This window comes from Ovis canadensis, chromosome X (genome assembly GCF_042477335.2).
Source record: "Ovis canadensis isolate MfBH-ARS-UI-01 breed Bighorn chromosome X, ARS-UI_OviCan_v2, whole genome shotgun sequence".
In the NCBI taxonomy this organism is placed as follows: domain Eukaryota; kingdom Metazoa; phylum Chordata; class Mammalia; order Artiodactyla; family Bovidae; genus Ovis; species Ovis canadensis.
Genome location: NC_091727.1, coordinates 109,193,603 through 109,219,752, shown reverse-complemented (window position 1 = coordinate 109,219,752; position 26,150 = coordinate 109,193,603). Strand labels below are relative to the sequence as shown.

Here is a 26,150-nt window from a genome sequence, read left to right as displayed (position 1 = left end):
TTTAGCTGTAAAATGGGAATAATGACTTCTACAGTTTTCTTTCTAGACCTAATGAATCTTAAAGGATCTCTAATAACTTTAGATTTAAAATGCATTATAGAGAAGGGGTGGCATATTTGTATTATGAGGCTATGAACTACTGTGTGTTCAGGCTCATGTGAACAATATTGCCAGTACTAGTACCTGTTTTTCTGAATGCTACCAATTTTCAAGGAGGAAATCAGGTATATTTGTGTAACTATGAACATTCCATAGAATTTCTGAGTTTATTTTGGGTAACTTGGACCCACCAACATATCCCAATCATTGACAAGACTTCTGTTGTCACAGAGATCTGTTCTCTATCAGACCATCCCCAAAGCCTGTTTCCTTTCTTTTCCTCTTTACTGTTGAGAGCAGAAGGACCATCTCGAGATATTCTGAGAAACAGATCATCATGTAAAAATAATAGGCAATTTCAGAGTACTTAGGATTTGTAAAACTATAAACCTTTAGTGTCAGGGAGGTGACACTTTCTTGGTTAGTCCTGAACTTGGCAGCCAGAATATCTGTATTTTGTATGTCACCAGGAAATTGAGGTCCTTTTATACTTGAAACAAGTTCCTTCAATCAATGCTCAGAAGCTTAGGCTTCTCAAGTGCTGGCCAGAGTTGCTTGGAATGCAAAGAAACAAAAGTTATTTAAATAAAAATGCGAGCCTCTTTAGGATATTGTTAGCTGTGACAGTCATCTTCGACTTTTTTTTCTTAAAGGACAGAAAGGCCATCTATGGCCATGAGATCAGTGTTGGAATTGTCTTCTGCCCTAGTCTCCGCTGTCTAGCCTCCTTCTCTCTCCTTGCTCCTATAATCTTTTCCTCTATCACCACCACCTTTCCTTCAGTGCTATGCCTTAAACTACATATTGGCACCCAGGCTCAGGATTATGACAGTTGGCTCAGATTGCAGGGGAGATGTTTTTCAATAACAGATAGGTCACTGATTCCATCAGGACCACAGGAAAAAGTATCAAGCATTTTTTCTTCCTTTTCATGCTTCCTCTTTTCTTACTGCAAAGGGCCCAGTGTCTTCATGCTGCTCTCTGACTAAGCCCTTACCGGGCCCTGACCTCCCTCAAGCTACTGTGTTCTTCAAATGACTTCAATTTCTTTAGTTATGGCTGCTCTTACTAGATCTCAGGAACACAGCAGTCTGATTAAAGGCACTCACACTAAGGTCCAAATCGAGATCTCTCCCTAGAGATCCTAGGTTTAAAAAAAAATTATCTACACTTAAGTAAGCTAGGGTTGATAAAAGTGGGGCATGTTAGTTTAGAGCAGTGGTTCTCAAACTGGTCCAGAGACCCCTGGAGGATCCCTGAAATCTTTTCATCAGAGGGTCGGTGAGGTCAAAACTATTTTGGTAGTAATACTAAGATGTTCTTTGCCTTTCTCACTCTTATTCTCTCATGATGTACAGTGGAGTTTCCTGGAGGTAACATGACATGTGATATCACAACACATTGAATGAAGAAGTAGATATGAGAATCCTATTCTGTTATATTAAGCCAGATATTAAAGATACTTGCAAAAATAGGACAATGCCACTCCTCACTGATTTTTTAAAAAGCAAGCTATTTATGTGAATATACATTGGGTTTATTATTTTTAAATGAGTTATTAATACATTATTTAAAAATTCCATTTTAATTTCTGATATGGTAAGCATTAATAGACATAATACATATGAACAAAATTTTGGGGGGTTCCTATAACTTTGAATTGTGTAAAGGGGTCCTGGGGCAAACAAGTACTGGTTTTAAAGGAGGGAAGGCTTTTCCTCTGCTGGCCCTATTCTGGGCTGCCACCCTCCACTCTTGTCAAAATCCAGGCTGAGCATTTAGCATCCAGGTCAGCAATCTAGCATCCTGCTTTTCTGACAAGTGGCCTACCCCTGCCTTAGGCCATTGAGTGGCTCCCTCAGAATGGTTGGTAACCGCTCTCTACTACCATAGTCTGTACAGTTACAGTGGAGGTTACCTTAGAGCAATGGTTCTCTATTAGGGGTAGTTTTGCCCTTCAGGAGACACTGGGCAATGTCGAGTCATCTTTCATTGTCACAACTGGGGAGGGGGGCAATACAGGCATCTAGTAGGTAGAGGCCAGTGATGCTGTTAAACACCCCACTATGTGCAGGACCGCCCCCACCACAAGGCCCCAGATGTCAATAGTGCTGCGGCTGGGAAACCCTGCCTTAGACAATCCAAACCTCATCTGATGCCCCAGGACTTTAGGGAAATCTGACAAATTATATATCCTTAGAAGTTTAGTCTTTGATTGGAAAAAAAAAATCACAGGGTTTATGAAATCTGGCAGGGAACCAATGTGCGTTTGGGAACTTCTAAATAAAAATGAAGGAGAAAAACAAACATTTTAAGCAGCAGCACAGCCAAGCAGCATAAAAGCTGTAATCAGAAATCACAGATAATACCACTTAACAAGGTTAGGATAGCTGCCAAGAAAAGAAAGTACTTTAAAGGCCAAATCTCCTACAATTGTATGTTGCTGCAGGGTGGAACAAATTCTCAAGATGGCAGAGAAAAACTGCTTCTATCCACATAATTTTCTCTGTTACTGTACCTTACTGGATGTATTGCCAAACTCAATTCAAATCAACCAAATGTATTGATGTTCCCCTTCCAAAACACACACACACACACACACACACACACACACACACACACACACTTTGGTATTTTAAAGAAAGTAGAATTAGGTGGGCAATTGGTCACTTTAAATGTCACTTTCCTCTTGATGCCATTTTTGCTCCTCACCGTAATATTTTCTTTCCCCCTCTTCATCTTCTATCTTGCCTTATTATTTGTGCCCAGGCCTTGTGTTTCCCCCTAGACTATGTTGCTCAAGTGGAAAGACCATGGCTTATATATTTGTATTCCCCACTTAGAATAGTTCTCTCAAGAAATACTTGAATAGAAAGCTCTTTTAGCATTTTGTTTCCCAGCCTAGCACTTAACACATAATAAAATTATTATTATTGGTCAAGTTTAATAATCACTTTAAGAAGGTAGATTCATGGCTTCTCTAAGTACAGCCATGAATAAGTACAGAAAGGGTCAGTAATCTGCTCTAGCCTGCACTGTACCTTCACCAATGGAACACACAAAAGGGGGTGGCAAGCCCGCATTGTTTTTGTTCTTAGACTTTGGATGTTCATAATGAATTTTTTCTTTAGGGACCATCAGATTCCAAATAACTCTCAGCCTAGCAAGGGTAGATCCAGCAGCTGGGGCCTTTCACTGCTGTGGTGCGGTGGTATGTCTCCAGGGGAATGTTTCAGAGCTCTGACTGCAGGCCCTTAATGGGTACCTAGGAGAATTAGAAGTCAGAAATATTTATTGTCCTTGCTTCAACAGAGAATGGAAAGAATTAAAGTAGGTCAGATTCCTATCATGGAAATTAGTTAGTCATTCTCCCCTCTGAAGGGCTTGCTGTGAATATCTCCTGAGTGGAGTCCTCTTAAGGCAAAAATAAAACAGAACAAAACAAAAACACAGGTCGTAGAGCTTGGGAGAGAACAGGAGTACTTTGTAATTTCAGGGGGTCTGGGACCCCCCACCTCTGCCACAAATATTTTCCTCACTGGTACCTGACATTCCATCAAGGGAATTTCACATCTTTAAGATGGAGGAAACTTCCTTGTTAAAATACAAAGCTTCATGTGAAATGGGAAAGGAAGTGGAGTGTAACTGTTTATAAACTCCAACTCTTTGTTCTGTTTTGTTTAAATAATGGTCTGGGGTGTTGGATGGAGGAAAGGCTGTAAATTCCTCCTATGGAAAGGCTGTAAATTGCACCTATAGCATAAAAATGTATGTGGATTATGGACCAGATGGAGGGGATAACAGCAAATGTCACCTAGATAGTCAGTTAATAGTATGTGAAGGGAGCACTGACCTGAGACAGAATGATGGTTCCTGAGTGTGGGGAGCAGTCATGGAGTAGCATCAATTTTTTTTTTTTTGAAATTGGGGTAGTAATGTAATTCATAATGCCTTGAAAATGAGTTCTATTTTTGAAGAAAACATTACTGGCTGATACAAATTTCTGCTTATCTTTGCCATCCCCACCTGGCAACAATCAACAACAAAGCTCTGTGCTCATTAATCCAGGGCATCCAGCCCCGGGTGGCAGTTGTCTAGGTTCCCAGCTCATTTCTGGGAGCTATGAGCCAGCCATTGCGAAGTTCAATGTCATCTTAGTGCCGGCCAGTGTTACATATGCAGACAGTTTTAGGATAAGAGGAACAATTTTTTCTTCTGTGAAGTAGAAACTGCTTTTTTTTTTTTTAAGTAACTAAAAATTTTGATTTCAAAGGAACTGTCCAATTTATTTTTTAATTTTGATTTCAGGAAATACCTAAACTACATAGATTTGAGCCATGTTGGATTCTTTTTTTATAAAGAAAGAAATATGGAGAGAGTGATGTGAGGGTGCTGTTTTCCCATAGTGCAAAGAAGAAAAAATGGCCTCGTGAGTTAATGACCAAGTTGATTCCTCCATATGGTGTTCCTAGAAGGGTTGAGAGACAAGGTCTGTACTATGGATATGGTTCTAGGCCTGAAAGATATAGGAATCCGAGGGTGTTGTAAGATTTATCTATTTGAGAGACTGTGTGATATATTCTAGTTTAAGTGGCTTCTTTTCTCCTTTCTGAGCAGGGACACCTAAAGAGCAAATGTCTGTTTAACTAATTATACCAAGAGATCTTCAATGGTGCCCTTAGGAAGGACAGATATATGTGTAAATACATAGGTCATGGAGCGAAAGACAAGAAGATTACGGAGAAGTAAAAGAAATACATGAGCAAGGATGGTGTATTTGCAGTGTTAATTACAAACTTGCTCTAAGAACACAATGTCTGAATGATGATAACAGAAACTTATCACAGCCTAAGCTGGAAGCCCTCCCCTCATGCTATGATTTATCCAAAGCTCACTCCAAGTTACTGCATTTGCTTCTTGGTACCTAGTGACTTTTTGGAACAACTTCTAAAAATTATCTTTGGTCCAGTGGAGGGAGAAAAGCCATCTATCACTGGCTTTTCTACTGAATATATTTCAGGTTTTCATGGTGACAGTCCACCTTTTCAAATTGCTCGCTTGTTTCCCTAGCCTTTTCTGGAGAACTCCTAGTATCATTCAGGAAATCACAGGCAGGAAGGCAGTTACAGACATCTCTGCCCAGGCAGGACTTGATCTATTAAGTTGAAGTCAATTGATGACCAACCAAGAGAAGATTCATCATTGGATGAAAGGATATAGTCTAGAGTCCTTGCTATTCTTTTCCATAGGTTACCTGGGGATAGTGTAGTGAAGGGATTTACCTCTCCATCTAGTAGCTGCTGGAGGCTATGCCCTAGACTACATTAATATTCTGGAGCCCCTTTAAAGAAGCTTGATTTATTTCTTTTCACAGGGGTTTCTGGATGCAGGATTCTAGGAAAATGAAGATTTAAGTTATTTTAATCTTTCTACCCTTGGAGAAAGCCTGAACTTTCTCCACAACCTGAGAGCAGGCACATATGACTGCTGGCAATACTGGACCCTGGCCACCCAAGTGACCCTCATTCCACAGGGGCAGCTACAGTGATTTGCAGACTTATACAGTGCTTAGCTGCTAGACTCTCACTCTGAGACAGTATTTATATCATGTAGTTCACAAATGTAGCTTAAACCTATTTAACTCCTTGCTAATGAGATCATAATTTAATGTAAGTGCAAAGAGCAAATTCAATAATGCATGCCTATAACACTAGGAGGTGAAAGCTGTGAGCCATTTTACTAAGGGCCCAACAATACTAGTGATTGAAACCTATCAATGGGCTTCTGTGCTAGAGAAGCAGCCCCCAAAGTCACTTAGAGATATTTGGATAAAGCCAGGTCATTTCCAAATGATAACCTCTCAAATGCAAAGTGATAGACCTCTTGATTACAAGTTGTGAATTTCACTAATGGATTCTTGCCAAACTAGGCCTTGGTCCAATCTCTCCCTCTAGAACTAGAAACCTGAACAATTTATTGGTTGTGGACTATCTGACATAACCCAATTTGTCTGGGAAGACTTCTTACTCAGTTTGTCCCTGACAGGGAGAAGGGCATGAAGGAAAGATGCTAAGCTTCTGGAGAAGCTAGTTTTGTTTAAAATGTGGCCACAGATAATTTCCCAGGTATGTAATTGATATGAGTCCCTTGAAAACCCTGTTTTGAGATCCATTAACATTCAAACTATCACATTTGGTTGTGTTTCACTACATACAAGTGTCTTTTCTTTAGTTCATCCCCGTGATACTGAGAAAGAGAGGCATAGACTGAGAAGACAGACGGAAGCAAGTCTTTACCAGAAACTCAACAAGTGTTTCTGAAGAAAGACATCTAGTTCATTTTCCTGATTCTAGGCAAAATATTCATTGAGAGTTTAATCCAATGGGTGCCAGCATTTTCTCTCAGTAGCCCTCCATTGACCATGACCCATAGAAAAATAATCAGTCTTAGCTTACATGCCAATAGATTGCAACAAATAGGGTCTACCTATCAGATCTGAAAGCTAACTTCTGGTTGCCATTCCAGGGTACACACCACTCTTTTCAGCTTTCATCCACTTCTCTGCATTTCCAGCAGCAATGCTAGACATCACATGCTAGCAGAGTCAGTCTCTCCCTCTCATTTTTTTTTAAATGTAATGGATGCTATTGTTTTAGATCTATATTTTGAGAAATATTTGCTTCAAAGCCAGATGAAATTGAGCTTTATGGTGAATCTAGCACTTGGACCACCCTTTGCCACCTCTGACCAATAGGGATTTGCCTCATGTGCCAAGGGCCAAATGTTTTACCGCTCTCTAGAAAGTCAAAAGAGAATAGATTTCAATTGTTCTCTGTAAAAGAAATCTGCCCCCACCCTGTTCCACCAACCTCAATTCCCACCCTCATCGAACGTGTTTTAATCATTTCATATCTTTTGTGTTTCTTTTCCAATCATTTCAAATCTTTCGCATTTCTTTTCCATGGCTGTCCTACCTTTCAGAGAGTGTAGTCCTATATTCTTCTCTTCAAATGAAAGGAGACCAAATGATTTGCTCTTAGTGGGGCAGAAAGAGCATAGCCATATACCGTTTAACTCTGCCACTGCAGCGGGGTCTTTCTTCTTGGCAACTGTATAGCAGCATTCTTACCTTCAGGCTTTTCATTCCTGCTGCTCTTTCTGTAGCTCTGGTGTTGGACATTTGGTCATTGTTTGTCAATAAGAAACACATTCATGTTATCAGGATAACACCAAAGGCAAATAACCACATCCTAATCATAGAAACTGTGTTAAGGCCACGTAGTCAATTTCAAAAAAAAAATTCATTAAAATGGGTTAATTTTAAAAAATACTTTCTTTCTGGATTACAATTTTTTTTTTTTTTCCGGTGGTAGAACTTATTCTTTAACACCATCTGGTAAAATCAATGGTTTTGGTAGTCACTGGATTGGTTCAGTTCTTAAGGCAAAAAGGTCCCTTGTTTGCAGCAGCCACTTGAAAGAAAGTGAGGGTTTGCTCTTGGGAAGAAGACCTGAGTAAGTTCAAGGAGCAAACTTAGTCACTATCAGGAAAGAAAACTGTCAGTTTCTTCATACTTCCAGGCGGCAGCACCAGCATAGAGACATGCAAACCAACGAAGAGTGTAATGTACTCACCCTACTCCTTGATCCCAAACCAGTCTTGGTGACTCACAGGAACTTCTTCTAAGACTCAGGCAGTGCCATCGATCTGTAATGATTCTTGACTACACACATAACAGTGTCAATAGAGAGTCACTGGGGTCCGGCTTAACCCTGGATATCCAAAATGTCTCCCTTTAGGGATGGCTCCTGCCAATAAAACGTCCATCTTATTGCAGGTAAAAGGCAGAGGCAGATTCACATCCATGACCCAAGGCCCAAGAATGTCAAACAATTCTGGGTGTGGAAGAGAAGTGGTTAAGAGACGGTGGCATAGGAGAGGAGAATTGTAGACAAACATGGAAGAAGAAATACACACAAAGCTGAGGATCTCATTTATGCATATAGGAAACACAGTATCACCTCATTTATCTATGTACCACTAAAGAGAAGCCGAGGGCATTTGGAAATCTACTGTCCGAAAGTATAACTTTCTACTATCTCTGAATAGAGACTTGCTAAGCAAATACATGGTTATGAAACAAAAAAAAGATTGTGATAGGAGGAATATCTTTGAATTTCTTAAGAGAACAAACTCTTTTTAAGTACTTTAAGAGCACCCATGTGAAAGGAGATATAACTAATTTTAATTGCAAGTCATTTTTGGAATTTATTAAAACAAGTTCCCTAAGTTCTTTACTAGCATCCCATTGGTTAGTTTATTCTGCTGCTGCTGCTACTGCTGCTGCTGCTGCTGCTGCTGCTAAGTCGCTTCAGTCGTGTCCGACTCTGTGCAACCCCATAATGGCAGCTCATCAGGCTCCCCCGTCCCTGGGATTCTCCAGGTAAGAACACTGGCGTGGGTTGCCATTTTCTTCTCCAATGCATGAAAGTGAAAAGTGAAAGTGAAGTCGCTCAGTTGTGTCTGACTCTTAGTGACCCCATGGACTGCAGCCCACCAGGCTCCTCCGTCCGTGGGATTTTCCAGGCAAGAGTACTGGAGTGGGGTGCCATTGCCTTCTCTGTAGTTTATTCTAGTCCTGATATATTTGTGAAGAAAATAAACTGCATTTCTCTATCAATACTCTATAAATCATAATGATCAGGTTAGAAAGATGCCCTGGAGAGGAAATGGCAATCTGCTCCAATATTTTTGCCTGGAAAATTCCATGGACAGAGGAGCCTGGTGGGCTACAGTTCATGGGGTCACATAATGCTTAGTTGCACAGTTGTGTCCAACTCTTTGTGACGTAATGGAAGTTTAAGTTCATATCTCATCCTCATCCTTACTTGCCTATATGCCTTACAAGTTTAGGCAACTCTCACTGCAGTCAACTGGTTTAGAATGGTTTATTTTAAACATTCTGTTCCAGTGTTCCCCAAAGCACACAAAATATGCTGATTTTTGTCTTGGAAAATATAGACACTGGAAGTTGATTTAAATCCCTGGATAGAACTAAAACCAGGACACTTCTAGGGTGAAGTGGGGTATGGTTTATAATGCCTTGTCAAGATCACAAATGGATTGTTTCATTGACCAGACCCCATCTAGTAAAATAAGGTTATGTGGGGAAGCTAGGCTGGGTGCCCTTCACCCAAGATTAAGGGAATGAAACAGCGTGGGTGCGGGCATCAGAAGAATTTGAAAGTTTGCGGGGACAAGCAGCTGAGGAGGGAGGTTGATGTGGTAATTCAGCAGCTAAAATCCCCATTCTGCTGTGATTTATAGCAATAGACTTTCACTGGCTATGTCACAAACCCCTGGTGATGGGGGTTTATCGCTGAAACAACCCACTGGCTCCTAATTACTGCATTTGCACACACAATGTAATAAAGCGCTAACACAAAAGGGTGATTTGCAGGTTAAAAATTCCCAAACCACAGCTCTAATTTCCATGATCCTTGCCTGTACATTTATAGTTCATCAAGGAAGGATTGAGTCTGATTTGTTTCCACCCTATTAGCCCAGGTTTAGGAAACTGGCAAACCCAAGCGGTATTATAGTTCTAACCTGTAGATCTGGTGCAGAGGCTAACTGGTGACTGACCTTATTTTAATTTCTTGTATTTAGAGAATTTAAAAAAATCTATTTCATCAGCCTAACTGTATGTACATTTAAAACAGCCTGATCACTGCTTCTTTCTTCCATAAGATAGTAACTTTTAAAGAATAGGCTTAGAATGTGTTATGTCTCATATCAGAGGGGAAAAGTCAAGAATTTAACATAATTGCCCATTTATCATTACTTAAAGATTGTGGGAGAGAGATAAATAATATCTGTTTTTTTTCCCTCTCCTGGTTTCAGAGATAATAGTTGTGAAAGTGTTTTTGAAAAAGTAAAAGCACTTATAAACGTCAGGCTTTGTGATTATTGTCATTTTTAGTAATCAGTACTGAGGGCTGGAATGGCTTAAATATGCTATTTGCCTTGTAACCAAGGTAGTTGAGAATGAACTTGATTTTTATGGAAATAGATCATATGTAATCAGATTTGCATTGCTCATTGGATGGGTAGATGTGATAAATTGCTGTCTGCAATATTATCACAAGAGGTGACCCTGAAAGTCAGCAGAGATTTGTGACAGCATTAGCTGTGTGACCTTCTCAAAGTCACCACCATCTCTGGGTCTCACTTTCTCTATGAAATGATGGTGTATTTGTCAATTGTCATGTTAACTTGGGATGGAATACAATAAAGAAATGTAATTCTCAAGCCATTTTACTAATACAGTTAAAACTCACTGATTTGAATAGAGGAGAAGGATTGTCTGAAGGAGAAAGTCCTGAATTACAAAATAGGTTTGAAGAATGACAGTTTCATTTCTTAAAGTCTATTTTGTAATTCAAACTCTCTATAAAACATTGCTTTAGTGAAGGTTCTCATGAGAACTACCTTAGCAGATAAATTTGTAATGAATATGATTATATCTCAAAAAATGCTTCCAACATTTGAAAAAGGTTTGTTCTCGTAAGGAAAAATTCAACTGACAATTGAATCTAAACTCTTCATTTGCTTAACAAACCTCTCTTGGCCTCATCCCTGATAAAGTTAGACTGTAGATTGGTCCCTGTAGACTGGTGTCTGTCCAATTTATCACAAATTATAAATTAGAGGGCTCCAAATTAATGAGGTTTCACTGCCTTTTCTACCTTCTTTTCCATTGATTTGTTTTTGGCATCACCACTAAATAGTGAAGCACTGATTCAAGTTCATCTCTTGCCCCTTCTCTTGCTCACTCTCAGAAAACAGCAGGTAGCAAGAAGAAAGAAGTTAAAGGCAAGCTCCTTGGTCATCCAGAAATGGAATAAGCAATCATTGGATACGCAGCACGGATCACACTATTATCCATAGTTGAGAAAGGGTCGACTTATTTCAAAAACTTGTCTGGAGGAGTGAGCAAAGGAAGTGATTTGAAAGATGAGTGGCAGGTAGCACTATGGTCAAAGAAGTTGGCAACATTTAGCATCTACTGAAATATTTTTCTATTTGCATGCCAAAAATCAGATAATCTGGAAATTGTGGGGCTTGCAACAAAGTTACTTGATAATTTTGCAGCAGTATCAGCTGAGGCAATATCTGGGTGAAAAGTAAAAATTCAGCCAGATGCGTGCAGATCTTTTTGTTTATGTAACATCAAATATCTGCTTATTTGAAAACTTCTGGGCACTTGGCATCATATGGATGTTTTAGAGTCATCTTGATACAGTCCATGGCGCCTTTTTAACCATGCTGAGTATGAAGGATGAATTCGTGACAGCCGTGTATCCAATCGAGCTCAATTTTCACTCTGCAACTCACTTGAACGGTATAATTAGGTTCTCCGTGGCCTGATAATAATATGAGAAAAAAGACCAGGAAGAAAGTGCTAAGTACTCTAGGCATCAGGTGAGCCATTGCCAAACTCAAATGAGCCAAGTCAATGGCATTAGTTCACACTGGTAGCAAAGGAAGTTAGCGCTTTTTGATACATAGTAAAACCTTGATTAATTGGAATCCATAAGGGACGAATGGAATTTTCAATAAGAATACTCATTTTGTTTCATTCTTGGCTAATAATACTTTTTTTCCCCCTCAAGGTGCTTGTATCCACTTTCTTGCCTCAGGCAAGCAGCGTCTAATGTTTGAGGGTCAATCCAGATGGAGAGAAGATATAGGAGACAGAGCTGAGCGTGACCCAACCATAGGTCATCTCTTGGCAAGTGATTAAAAAAAAATCAATTCCTTGCAGTCTTCTCTTTTGGTACTATTGTTGCTTTCTCGTCAATGTGGAACTGTGAGGGGGGACAATTCAGTGAGCTGGTGTACTGGTTAGGTGAGTTCTGGTTAATCAAGGTTTTACCTTGCCCATGCTTGGTAAGATTATTTCCTGTAGATAGTTGTTTTTAAATTTATTTCTTGGAAAGTGCTCTGTGTTTCCAAACCCTGTATTATACTGCAGACTGGCAAACTAACTTTTCCGTCAGCATCCTGAGGAGTGGAGAGAGAAAGAGAGGAGCAGAGGTGTAACCATTGTCTCTGAAGGAGAAATGTTTTGGCTCCCCTGTCTGTTGGTCTGTGACTGGGAAACACTATTCTTCACCTTAAGATGCCCATGGTATCTTGGTTGTACAAGAGTCGATCTTACACGCTTCAACATCATTCTCATGCCCTTTAGGCCACGGAGGATTCTGTTTTCAGGTCCTCTCCTGTACTTACCCAACACGTCTTCCATCATTGTATTGTGGCTTCTGAGCTTGCCCCTATTTCTTGTTGCTTGGTTGAAGGCTATTCATTTGTTCTAGCCCGAAGAACATTAAGGAGCCAAAGGAATGCCAAGTAAGATGGATTTTCTCACAACGGCAGCCTGGATAACAGTTAGACCTACCTGAACCAAGAACACGGCTAAGGAGAAGCCAAATCAGGGATTTATACACAAAGAGTATCAGTCAGGCGACGCGCTTGTTTAAATATACCGAATACCTTGGCAAAGTCTATATATGTGGTGGCCTATTGAAGAAAGACCCCATTTAACTTGAAACCGAACTTGTTCTTTGGCTTTCAAGTTGAGTGGGGCCAGCTTAAATAGGCTATCACATATTGAGAACATCTCATCACTCATACACATGATTGAAGAAGCCACCTCTAATCAGGCAACCAACCACTGAGCAACCATCACGCCTGAGGGGGAAAAAAAAGGGGCTGTTACCTGACTTTTCAGTAGATAGATTTGATTTCTCACAGCACTCATCTGAGGTGGGTGGGGACAGTCTTAAGGAAAGCCTCAGGCTTGTGAAAGCCTAGGGTGTTGAGACCTGCACACTGGCCTCCTTAAGGCAGGCGGTCTGGCCTGTGAGGGGAGGGGCAGGGTGTGGACGGGGAGCCTCTGTCTGGGAGTTTAAGAAGGGACCCAAGTTAGATCAAAAGTGCGGGCGGTGCCCTGAAGTCTTTCTAGTTCCCAAAGCTGCCAGGCAGGGGAATAACCTGGTCATTCCACTTTCTGTGTGAGTCTTGTGCTCTTTCCTCAATAAGAAGCTAACAGTCTTGCCGATTACTCGTCACTAAGGGTACCCGGTTGTGGTGACATTGAGGCTGACCTTGGAGTCACCGCCCCCGCTGCCGCACTCTCCTTTGTCGTACCACCATTTGTTTTTCAATTTGTCCAAGAGGCCTTGCTCATTCAGTTTTAATACTGCCAGGTTAACAGCATTTCTTGAAACGATAAAACAATAACTTGTAAGAAAATGCACAAATGCTTAGGAAATCGTTAACGTATAAAAAGGAGCACAAGAGGACAAATTGGCTAAATTTCACAGAACGTGGAGCTATAAAAATGTCTGTACAGCAAATACAGGGTTAAATATTGGAAGGTGGCATATGGAGGATAACATCTGCTCAAAAACTGAAGTGTGCGGGATGGGGAAATTGTCTTTGAGAAAAAAAGTAACAAGAACACCACATCCATGCAATTAACATTCGTCACATATGGCACCATAACTTGGCTTTTACCATTTAAATTGAAAAAGCCGTTGAACTGTAAAATTAAAACAGCAACAAACAGTCAGAGAGGACCACACAGAGAGAGAACATTAAAAAAAATGGATGCATTAAATAGATGAAACCATAATTTACCGTCTTATTTAACTCCATGGAATATTGTAGGTTTTAAACTTTTAAAAGTTACCTCAAAATCCACAAGAAAGAAAACGACAACAAAATGCATCAGGGTAGGTGGAATACTATAACAACACGGATATTGTTATATTATTCCACCCACCTTAATGCTGAGCCTTTAGGGGTTGCCACACCATAGCCTTTGGAATCCAGATTTCCACCAACTTTCATCGTATCACACGGTTTTCTCTGCTCAATGTACTCATTCATGGTTGACTCCAGCAGGAAGGCGAACTTTCCCTTGGACTTCCGCACTCGGGCCACCCCGTCTGCTGTTGTTTTGGTAAACACAGATGGCTCTGCTGATTTCATGTAAGACCACATTTTTTCATAGACAGCAATTTTGGATCTCTGCAACAGAGATAAGAATTCTTAGAACTACCAGATCTTAAAACTAGAAGAGGCCTCAGTGCAGTGGTTTTCCAAAATGTTTTGATGGCCATCTATGGAAAGAAAAGCAGGTTATGCTGCAACCCAGTAAGTACATTCATACATATATAAACATGGTTCCAATAGGTTTTTCCAAAATCACATTCATCTCTGCTATGTGTGCTGCTCTCTGCTAGTTTCTATTCTGTTTGAATTCACTTAGAAAAATGTTGGTCAGGACCCACTAAATTGATTTTATGGCTCCAATAATGGCTTGCAATCTACTTGGAAAAACACTCTCTTAGTCCCATCTTCATCTCAATTCAGAAATCACCCTACAGTATACTGCTAGGTAATTACCCTTTACCTGCCTGAAAAAAACAGGCCATTGGAAGGGAGTGTACAATCATTTTTGTTAGCCTACTCCAGCATGGGGCATTAATTATTGTAAGAAAGTACTTCCTTATTCTGAGCTGCAATTTGTTTCTCTAAGACTCCCACCCTTGACTACTATCCTCTAGAGCTATGCAAAGCAATTCTATTCCTTCTTCTACATGATGGTCCTTCAGATATTGCAAGGTTGTTATTATGGCCCCTCTTCATCAGTTAAACACCACTGATATCTAATATTGTTCCCAGTACCCTCACAATTTTTGATCTTTCTCCCATTGGATTCTAGCTAGTGATGTTTCCCTTGAGTTGGAGTGTCTAGAAATCAAATATATATGACAGGGACAGAATGAAGAGAAAAACTGCTTCCTGTCATCGAAGCATTATTTTCTATCAACACCGTTTGAGCTTTAAAAAAATTTATTTAGTCTTTCATCCATCCTTTCAACAAACACTCATTGGGCACCTGCTGTATACAAAGCACTCTACTGGGGGTGTGAAGAATTTGAGAATCCCTCCCTCAACTCAGGTTGAGGTCAACCCCTTCCCTAAACTGTTAGTTCTTTCTACCATGCCAAGTTTCCCTCATCTTTAGTTTTTTGAAGTTAATTCCATTAAATTTCATCTTAATTCAGGTGGTCCTTAGAACATGGACTAATTACTTACAGCTCTACATTAAGCATTCTGGAGAATATAAAGGAAGCATGGTCTCAGTGACCCCATGACTTACAATTAAGTTGGGAGCTAGATCCTGAGACATGAAAACACTTAGAGAAACATTCAAAAGAATCTTTGACCAGAAGTGAGATAACATGGTAGAAACTATAAACACATGCCATGTTTTCAAGTGTGCTTTTATGGGGTTTTCTGGCCCCTACCTCAGCTTTCTGGATTGCTTATTTAGCTTCTCTTCTCTGGACTTTGGCCAGTTGCACTGTATCTTTCCTGAGGCTTGCTTGGATCTGCTCAAAGACTTCCAAAATTATTTGAACTCCCAGAACTATCACCATGGAATAAAGCATTGTGTTTATGGCAATCAGATCTTCATTGAGGCCCTCACTGAGTCACTGAAACTATTCATTGAGATGAAATATGCTTGCTTTGCATAGAGAATAGGAAAAATACTCAATGTGGCTGAAGTGGGATGAACAAAAGGGAGAATGGTAGGAAAAGAGCTTAGAAGGATAATCAGAAGTCAGATCTTATAGGGCCCTGTGGGTCACGGTAAAAAGTTTGGATTTGTTCTACATGTGATAGGATACTATTGGAGGATTCTGAGGAGGGATGTGATAAGATCAGATTTAAAATTTTAAAGCAGTACTCTAGCTGCTGTATGGAGACTAGACTATGAGGTAGACCAGAATGGAAGCAAGGAGATCAATTAGGAGGCTTTTCTAATGATCCAGTGGAGGGATAGTTGTGACTTGGACAAGGCCGGGAACAATGGAGGTAGACATGTTTGGGGAAGACAGCAAACAAGCCTTGCTGAGGAACATCTTCCCCTGACGGGCCTAGAGACGCTTTCAGATTAAATATTTCCAAACTGCACTTAGTCTTCCTTGTACAGCCTGGCTCTCCTAAATTCATCAGCAAACTTCTTAACATCCAAGCAGAAGGTTTGGTTTTTATTCCTTCTTCAGCCTCTCATTATGCCATGTTTATTCTAACATAGAAACGCCTATAGGATCTGTCCTTCTGTCTCCTTCTCCTTCTCCTTAGCTTTGCCCTGGGTCAGGCTTTCCTCAGTTTTTGGTCTAGACTACATGGCCTCCTAACTGGTCTCCCAAGTCTCATCTTCTCTTCCATTTATCCTCCAGTGATCCTTCCAAAATGTAAATCTGATCAAGTTACTTCATTCTTTAAAAGTCTCCGATAGTTCCCTAATACCTGAGGCCAAAATCTAAACTCTAATGTATGATATTCAAGAGTTTTTATGATCTTGACTACTCTCCTAGGAGCTGGTCACAATGGACTTCTCACTTTTCACTGAAATATGCCACACATTTGCATATCTTCTGCCTCTGGTTATGCTTTGGCTTCTGCCTGCTTAGCTCTATTCATCTTACAAGATACAGAGTGAATAGCATGTCTTCTGTGAAATTTTTCTTGACTCTCCTCTGTTCCCACTGAAGTGATTCCTCAGCTGTTTTCCCATTCTAATGATCCAGGGGAGGGATAGTTGTGACTTGGATGAGGCTGGGCTCATACGTTTGCTATAGAGCTTTTACTAAATTGCATTAAGGTGAATTGGCTATGGTCTGTCTTCCCCGTGTTGCTGGGTAATATTGATGACAAGTCCATGTCTGGTTCATTTTGGTAGCCCTGTTGGCTGCTACTGCTGCTAAGTCTCTTCAGTCGTGTCCGACCCTGTGCGACCCCATAGACGGCAGCCCACCAGGCTCCCCCGTCCCTGGGATTCTCCAGGCAAGAACACTGGAGTGGGTTGCCATTTCCTTCTCCAATGCATGAGAGTGAAAAGTGAAAGTGAAGTTACTCAGTTGTGTCTGACTCTTAGTGACCCCATGGACTGCAGCCTACCAGGCTCCTCTGCCCATGGGATTTTCCAGGCAAGAGTACTGGAGTGGGGTGCCATTGCCTTCTCTGAGCCCTGTTGGAGGCCAGCACAATGTCTGATGCATGGTAGGCACTCAAGATACATTTAATAACTGAACCTTAGGCCTGATCAGGGTGAAAACCAGATTCTTGGTCAATGTCAGAATGTTGGTGAATATGACTACCAACACTAATTTTACAGCATTGTAGAACTCTAGAGCTGAAGTTACTTTAAAGATCTTTGGATCTTTCTCAACCAAACCATTCAGGATATATATTTTATAGTCTACAGTTTGTCATTTGTTTTTTTGTCCCTTAGCCTGCCTTTAATGTTCACACCAAGAACTTTCCTGCTAATAATCGAGATCTTCTAAAATTGAAATCCCATCCATTGACGTTTATGCTCATTTCACATCACATATCCTCACTGTGCACATGAAACAATTTCTAAGCATCATCATGAAATATTCTCAATGGCTTTATTTTATTTCAGTGGGAATTTCCTAGACAATTGCCCAAACACTTTTTAAAAGTAGTAAATAATTCAGATGCACAGAAAGATATAAAAAGTTCTGTACGAACACCTGTGTACCTGATACAAAACTTAAGAAATAAAATATTATGAAGTTAGTTGAAATCTGCCTATGTATCCCTCCCTAACTGCACACGCCAAAAGTAACCTCTATACTGAATCTTGTCTTTATCATTCTCTTGCATCTCTTTATACTTTTTCTCCTTTGTAATGGCTGCATAGTGTTTTAATCTATGAATATGTCATACTTTATTTACCCAATCCCCTATTGAAGGACTCTTAAGCCAGTTCCAGTTTTTTGCTATTACAGACAACACTGTGGTGGGTATGTATCTTTGTTCACTTACAAAGAGGTATTTTGTATTGGCCCAGTCAATTCTGAATAAAAGGGAGAGGAGTTAGAACAATTAATCTCTTTTATTTTTATTGGAGTATAGTTGCTTTACAATGATCTGTTAGTTTCTGCTGTACAGCAAAGTCAATCAGCTACATGTATATATATATATAGTGGTATAGAATCTGCCTGCCAGTGCAAGAGATGCAACAGACGTGGGTTCAGTTCCTGGGTGGGGAAGACCCTCTGGAGAAGGAAATGGCAACCCTCTTCAGTATTCTTGCCTGGATAATCCCATGGACAGAGGAACCTGGTGGGTTACAGTCCATGGGGTCACAGTCAGACGTGACCGAGCAGCTAAGCATGCATGCATACATATACCTCCTCTTTTTTGGATTTCTTTCCCATTTAGGTCACCACAGAGCACTGAGTAGAGTTTCCTGAGCTTATATAGTAGGCTCTCATTAGTTATCTATTTTATGCATAGTTTCAATAGTGTATATGTGTCAATCCCAATCTCCTTACACAATTTTCAAATAGTCCATTACTTCCAAAGATAAATGTTTAAGCCAAGGGCAAAGGGGTCCATGAATTTTGATCTGAGCGTACTCTAACTTGGACTTATTTATTACATCATTTACTCGAGCTCTTTGATTGTTGATATAGGTTAAAAGGTTTATTTTCTATGTAATGAGGCATTTTTAGGGGAATAAATGGCAGTGCTTGAAGTGGGTACTTTAAACATGTGTGGTGTACATGCAATGGATATTAATGAATGCAGTAAATGAAAAGTTAGTGGCAGGAATGATTGGGTCCTGGTTGATGACTTAATTCTGAAGGTTAGAAAGGTGGGAAAGAAATGGATCATCAGTGAGAAAAATTAAGCTGAAATGTTTATTTTCCTAACATAGTATTTAAGTGACAGTACAACACTGAAAACAAAAAGAAAAAAGAAATCACTAGCTGTTTTCGGTAATCTGTCTTATTTTGGCTGAAATATTGAAAACAATAGAAGGGATTGGATCTGAGCTCAATCATCTGGGAGAAGTTTTTAAAATCACTGGCCGGTTGTGTAACAACAAATTCATTTTTTTTTTTTCTCCAGCGTGCCACAGTTCATTTTTATAACCACAGAGCACCATTTTGAGCCTAAGTAGGAATAAACAATGGCCTTGAAAAGAAAGAAATTCTCTTAGAACTGCTAGATAATTAGCAAATGAAATCCAAACAGAGAAATACATGAATGAGGGAGAAACGGATTAATTCAAAACAGTAGATAAAGTAATGCTATAGAAATCATGGATTCCATAGTCACTGTTCCAGCTGTTTGTGACAGATCATGAAGGTCGGTGATATGGAGACATTTGCTCTTTTGTTGAGGTGAGAATGTAAGGGGGCCCCATGAGGCAGGTGTGTGGAAGTGATTACTGAGGGTGCTCAGTCCACCAAGCAGCCCTTGGCTCTTTGCAATGGTGTTGGTTGCTCCTTGCCTCTGTGCATATGTGTCCCTCTTGTAGACCCAGGTGAGTACAAGGTAACTGTATAATGCAGTGATTGAGAGTATGGAGTCACACTGCTTGTGTCAGAATTCCATTCACCTAGTGGATAAATGATTTGATCCCTATGTGTCTCAACTTTCTCATCAGTAAAAGGGGATGATTTTTTAAAATGCACGTTTCAAAGTTTATTGGGAGAAATAACATGAGTTAATAACATGCATCTCACTTAGAACAGTGCCGGACACACAGGAAGTGCTAAAAAAAAATGACATAGTTTTATAGTACAGAAAGCATCATTTGTTTCAGTGGCAGAATTTAATATTACTCAGTCCCATATTTACAGAATCATGACTTCATTTTATAGAGGAAATCATATGCTCAAGTATTATTCACATGTTTGGATCTCCAAACATATTCCTGATAAATGCTCATGGTCTGCCATCAACAAGAATCATTATCATTTGATTTGGATTTAAAAAATTTTGTTGGTGGAGGAAAAATGGGCAGGATGGCATATTTCCTTTTAAATTTATGTTTTGTGGTTTAGTTGAGGTTCATACATTAAAATCCTTATTAGCCAGAACATTACTATTGGGGATACCTAGTGAATGAAATTTCCTGCTTCCCCGAGAATTAAATTAGAATATTCACTTGGTTAATAGGACATTCAGTTGGAGTCAGTAGAGTAACACCTCTTAGAGCTGCTGCTGCTGCTGCTAAGTTGCTTCAGTCATGTCCATCTCTGTGAGACCCCATAGATGGCAGCCCAGCAGGCTCCTCCACCCATGGGATTTTCCAGGCAAGAGTACTGGGTTGGGGTGCCATTGCCTTCTCCAATGAATGAAAGTGAAAAGTGAAAGTGAAGTCACTCAGTCGTGTCCGACTTTTCGAGACCCCATGGACTGCAGCCTACCAGGCTCCTCCTTCCATGGAATTTTCCAGGCAAGAGTACTGGAGTGGACTGCCATTGCCTTCTCCAAACTCTTAGAGAAGAGACCCTAAAAACCGTCTGTTTCAGCCTCTCACCCAGTGTAGCAATGGCTTCTCTGCTCAAATGCCTCTAGCAGGCAGGTACTCCCTAGGTCTCACGAGGCTCAGGAAGTAGTTCACTCCGTGGTGGGACAGTTCAAATTGATAGAAAATTCTTTTTGTTGGGCTGACTTCTCTCATGAGAACCTCTCTTCCCTCCAGTCCTACTTCTGTCTGTTGCTGGAATTGGGCAGTCTCTTCTGTCTGCTTCCATTTCTCTGTTGCATGTAGCAATGGTTTTTACTGCTTTGTAATGGTCATCCCCAGTGGACTCTGAGGTTCTTCAGAGTCAGGATGACATCTTTTTTTGTTTCTGTATCCCCAGTGTCTAGCATTATGCCTGGCATGTAGGAAACTCTCACTACTTATCTGTGGAATGAATGAATGTTACAATTATAGTTCTACCCACTGGTCCTAATTCTGCCCTCTAAAGTGATACTGAATAAGTATGCTCTCTTTTTCTCATGCTGTACAGATTGAAGACTATCACCACCTTGTCACTTTTCAGTTGTCTCTTTTGTAAGCTAAATATTTTCAGGGGCTTCATCTGTTACTTGGATGATGTGAATTCCAGTCATCCCCTTCCTCTTCTGGTCACCATCTCCCAGATACATATTTTTTAATATTTCAAAGTCCCTCCTAAAACATCGCCTCCAGAATTGACCACAATAGGCTTGACAGAGTGGGACTAACACAAAGGACAATGAGACCATTTCTCCCTATGATCTGGACATGAGCATAATTTTTCACTTTGACAGGATTCCACAAGCATATTTAGTTAGATTGATAGTTGAGAATTAACTGTATTCACAAAACAGACCAATAAATTGAAAACATAATTGTCAACAGAGGCATAATCTGCTAATTCACTTTATGGTATTAATTTACTGTCAGCTTGCAGGCAAAGTATTACATAATTTGTGAAGATAGTACTGGTGTTTGTGACATGCTCGATACGTCTACAGTGTGTTCTGTGTGAATAATTTGAGCAGGCAGAATGAAAGGTATGGGGAAGATGGTTTTAGGTACTTCATGCCCCATTGTTTCTCAAAGGGGAATTGTCTAGCTTTATGTATTTATTAGGGCTTCCCTTGTAGCTCAGTTGGTAAAGAGTCTGCCTGTAATGCAGGAGACCTGGGTTCGATCCCTGGGTTGGGAAGATCCCCTCCAAGGAAATGGCAACCTACTCTAGTGTTTTTGTGTGGAGAATCCCAAGGACAGAGGAGCCCGGCAGGCTACAGTCCATGGGGTTGCAAGAGTCGGGCATGACTTAGTGGCTAAACCACCACCATCATGTATTTAGTAACTTTCATGGGCATTGTGGCTGTCATGCCTATATTGTCCATTTCCACACTGTATGTATAAGACTTGTACGGACATGTCAAAGAGAAGCTAGACTTGGCTTTGGATTCTCAGCTTGTTTCCCCTGATTTCACTGTCTTCATTCCTTGTCTGCTCCCTTTGTGGTATCAGTAGTCATGGAGGCATTCACTGATATTACAAGGGCTTCTGTTACTCTTGAGAAAGGGATAATTTGTATTTGAATAGGGGATTCACATCCCCAAAAGGAGAGTGGGTTTCCTGGTATTGTATAAAGTGCCTGCTGGGGCTGGAGAAGACTAGCCCCATGAACAGGACACAAAGAAAGTGGAAAATGGTGAGAGTTTCCAACAAAAATGCCTTCCCTGACCCATTTTTGCCTTCTCTAATTTTATTGTGGGCTATTTATTGCTTAACAATGTTGTCAATTTCTTCCCTAGATGATACTGATAATTAAGAGAATATCATTAAAAATTATAATGTCCTTTATCTTCTGAATTATTTAGCCCCCTCTGAAATTTCTGCTTTTAATAAAGGTTCACATGGCATTATTAGGTGGTACAGATTTTTTAAAAAAGTGGCTCTCAGTCTGCAGAGCCTAGTTTGTATTGCGTGTACTGGCCATGTCAAGAGGGACCACAAAGGGCTTTTATCCTACCTGCTCATTTCTATCAATCCACCTCTAAGTTAGAAAGCCAGTCTGGGAAAAACTGTGTGCTCACTATGCAAGTATAGTTTCCAGACAGATCGCAACCAGAATGCCACTCTGAAGGCCTTCTATATAGAAATTCAGAGATTGCCACTGGCTCAATAACTTGGCCCAGGTCACACAGTTAATGAGGAGCAAGGCTAAGACCCCACCCAAGTCTGCTGAATTACAGACTTTTCCCCTACAAACCCAGCCTCTTAAGCTCTAACACGGACTATATCCTGTCTGGTGAAAGAGAGCAACTCCAGAAACATTTCTTATTTCTTGTTCATTTTTTTAAGAAGTCGGGGCAATTTGTAAATTTATTGCAGTCTCTACCCACTGAGGTACTGTAACCTGGCTACAGGGCCCTGGTGTCTACACTTCACCACATGAAGAGATCAGAGTGATTTGGGACAGAAGAGGAATGCCAAAGGCATTTGACACATGTTTTAAAGAAATCAGTAGCTCTGATGAAGTGTATTTGGGAAAAGGAATCATTGAACTTTACACAATTTTCCCCTGAAGCACAGGAAGTGCTTTCCATGTTTATTTGGAGCAAGGCACACAGGAAATGATTTCATTTGTAAAGCATGACCGAAACCCCAATTTAGTTTTCCTTTTTTCCTTCACTTCAGTTCGCACCTTTCTAAACATTCAGACAGCTTGTCCATTTCCTTTTGGCTCAGACAAGCAGTGGCTGCGTAGTGCCTGTGTTTTGGTGAAAGCAGGGGGTGGAAGGGGATGGAATACTGGTTTCTGTCTTTTATCTCTCTTGGTGTGTCATGATCCTGGCTGAGTTATTTTGGGGGCTGGGCTTTTAGATAACTTTAGTGCGGGCAAGGTCACCTTTCGCCTAGACATTGAGTTTTGCTTACAAACGTCAAATAGACATTCCAAGTGCCTTTGCCTGATATTTTCACGCTGTGCTCTAAAGTCCAGTGACAGGTTTCCTTCCACCTCAAGGAATATTATTTCAGACGTCTCCTTTCCAAAGGTGCAGGTGAAAACCCAGATCAGTTACTGGTCACCTTCTGAGTGTCCCTCCCTGGCATGCAAGGTCAGATTACTATTCTGACTTGTCTTTCTGCTTCTCTAGTCAGGTCAGGCTAAGAATAGTCCAGTGGGTTTGAAAGTAGCATCAGGCTATATGACTTTGAAAGCCAGAGTCAACAAAACTCTTGGGGAAAATGGTTCTTAGGTCCTATTGCTCTATTCTCAGGGAATAGAGGAAAGGATACAGTATCTTCTACCCCTGTGGCTATCAGCAATGAAGTTGCCTCCCAGGAGACATTTGGCAATATCTGAAGACTTTTTTTTCAACTGTCACAACTTGAGGAGAGGAGGTGCTGCTATTATCTAGTAGATAGAAGCCTGGGATGCTGTTAAACATCCTGTAATGCACAAGACACCCCCACAACCAACAACAATCAGTGATCAATGAACAAAGCTCTAAATGCTATGACTGAGAAACCCTGCCTTATGGGTGTTGATGGAGCAAACGTTAAGTGGAAACAACAATAATAATTAGCATTTAACTGAGCCCATCCTTTGTTCCAGGCTCTGTTTTAGGTGTTTTACATGTGTCAACCCATCTAATACTCATGACAACTCCATGAAATAGGTTATATTATTATCCCATTTTTAAAGTGCAGAAACAGAGGCACAAACAAATTTAGAAACTTGCCCAAGGCCATACAGCTAGTAGGGAGAGGAGCTGGGAACTCATGTAGACTCCAGAATCTGTGCTTGCAAACACTACAGTGTTCCCAGGCGAGTGAGGTAGGTGGTAGTTGTAAACTGTACACTAGGGCTGGGCCAAATTCACATAAATTCTGTTTGAAATAGTATATATTTTAGCATAACTTCAAAGTGCATGGTATTTCTACTAATACCTCCCTGAAGTGTGAAATAGGAGACACAGAATGTCTTGCCCTTAACCTACATGAAACCACACACACACACACACACACACATACACACACAAACATACATACATATATTTGGCTGCACCAACTCTTAGTTACAACATGTGGGATCTAGTTCACCGACCAGGGATTGAATCTGGGCCCCCTGCATTGAGAGCATGGAGTCAGCCACTGGAGCACCAGGGAAGTCCCAGAAACCTCACTTTTTAAAAGACTTTATTTTTCTCTCTATTTGAACAATGAGAATATATAAATATGGGCTACTAGGGCTGTTATTGAGCAAGACTGAATCAGCCTTTATTGTTTCTGATACACTTCATCTTTCACTTCCCCATCCAGGCAGTCCTACCTCTTCCCTATCTACCTTACTAGGTACAAGTATGCCCTCTCGCTCCCTTACCCTACTCACAGAAAAGGATTGGAAACATTTCCACTGAGGAGCAAATGATGGAAAACAACCAAAAGTGTGATTCCCATTGCAGGAGAACTTGCATTTCAGCAAAAAAGCAAAACGTAGCTAAAAGAATGATGGCCTAAGTGGTGGATATATCAACTGGTTAAGGGAAAAGTGTGTGCCTCATGTGTTGAAAAAATTGACTATGCTAACTGTTGGGTTGGTTGAAAAGTTCATTCGAGTTTTCTGTAAGACTGTATGGATAAACTTGAATGAACTTTTTGGCCAACCCCATACAACCCCTCACCTTTAAGACTGCAGGATCTGTGGGTACAGAGAAAGTGTGCCTGCTATACCCCCACACTACCGATTAGAGAAAAGGCTCAAATTCCACTATTCCCAAGCAGTGGATTGACTCGAGGGTTGGGATCACTATTGAACACTCCAGGGTCATTTCTCTCAGCTTGATAGAGTTTTGTCAATGAAACTTCATCTTCAGCAATCTACAGACAGCCTATCACCCTTGACCAATTGGATTTCACTTTCCAACTGTGTTTTTATTTTCTACCCATAAGTTATTTAACAGAGAAGTTCAATACTCTTATTATTCTTGAATCAATCAACCATAATGCAGAGGCCAAAGCTGACAATGCAGAGCCTAGGAAATGAGAGGAACAGATACTCTTCGATTAAGGAGAAAACTCTCTAACACAACACTGTAAAGCAACTATACTCCCATTAAAGCAAAAACAAAAACAAAAACAAAGGCCAAAGACAAAAAAGAGAGAGAGAGAAATCTATCCTGGAATTGCAATATTTTGAGTTTCCACAGTGGCTTTTTCTTCCAGGTCCTTAGAGTGAGAATTATTTTCATACTAAGGGGGAAAACACTGGGAAAAGGAAACAATTTTGCTCAGGGATATCAAGATGAGTCAAAAATTTCCACTTAGTGTTTTTTGGGAGGTTGAGGGGGAGAGTTAGTTTCCTAAGAGGTGAGTTCTCTTAAATCCAGCTCATCTGTTCTCTACCTGTAGGTAATACATACCTGGGAAGCTACTGATCACTGTTCCTGTGATTCTCATTTAATTGGCCTGAAGTGGGGCCAACATGGCAAAAACATCTTCCTAGGTGACTGGACTATTTGATCTGGGTTTACAACAACCAACCAACAAAGATTCTGCAGTAAAAACAGCTAGCTGCCAGTTATCTGCAGTGAATACTGACAGTGAGAAGACTACCATTTATGGAGCACTTACGTGTACCAGG

The 26,150-nt window shown here is 40.5% G+C and overlaps 1 protein-coding gene across 2 annotated transcripts in view; it reads right to left on the bottom strand.

Annotated features, from left to right (window-relative positions):
* Positions 1-26,150, bottom strand: part of GRIA3 (glutamate ionotropic receptor AMPA type subunit 3) — a 310,222-nt gene that overhangs the window by 10,734 nt on the left and 273,338 nt on the right. Inside the window, exons 13-14 of one of the 2 annotated variants that reach the window (XM_070290780.1) lie at positions 13,952-14,199; positions 13,272-13,386 (exon numbers count right to left, since the gene is read on the bottom strand). In XM_070290780.1, the coding sequence (XP_070146881.1) occupies positions 13,272-13,386; positions 13,952-14,199 (363 nt within the window). The remainder of the gene's footprint in view (positions 1-13,271; positions 13,387-13,951; positions 14,200-26,150) is intronic. The other variant, XM_070290779.1, reaches the window with a different exon arrangement.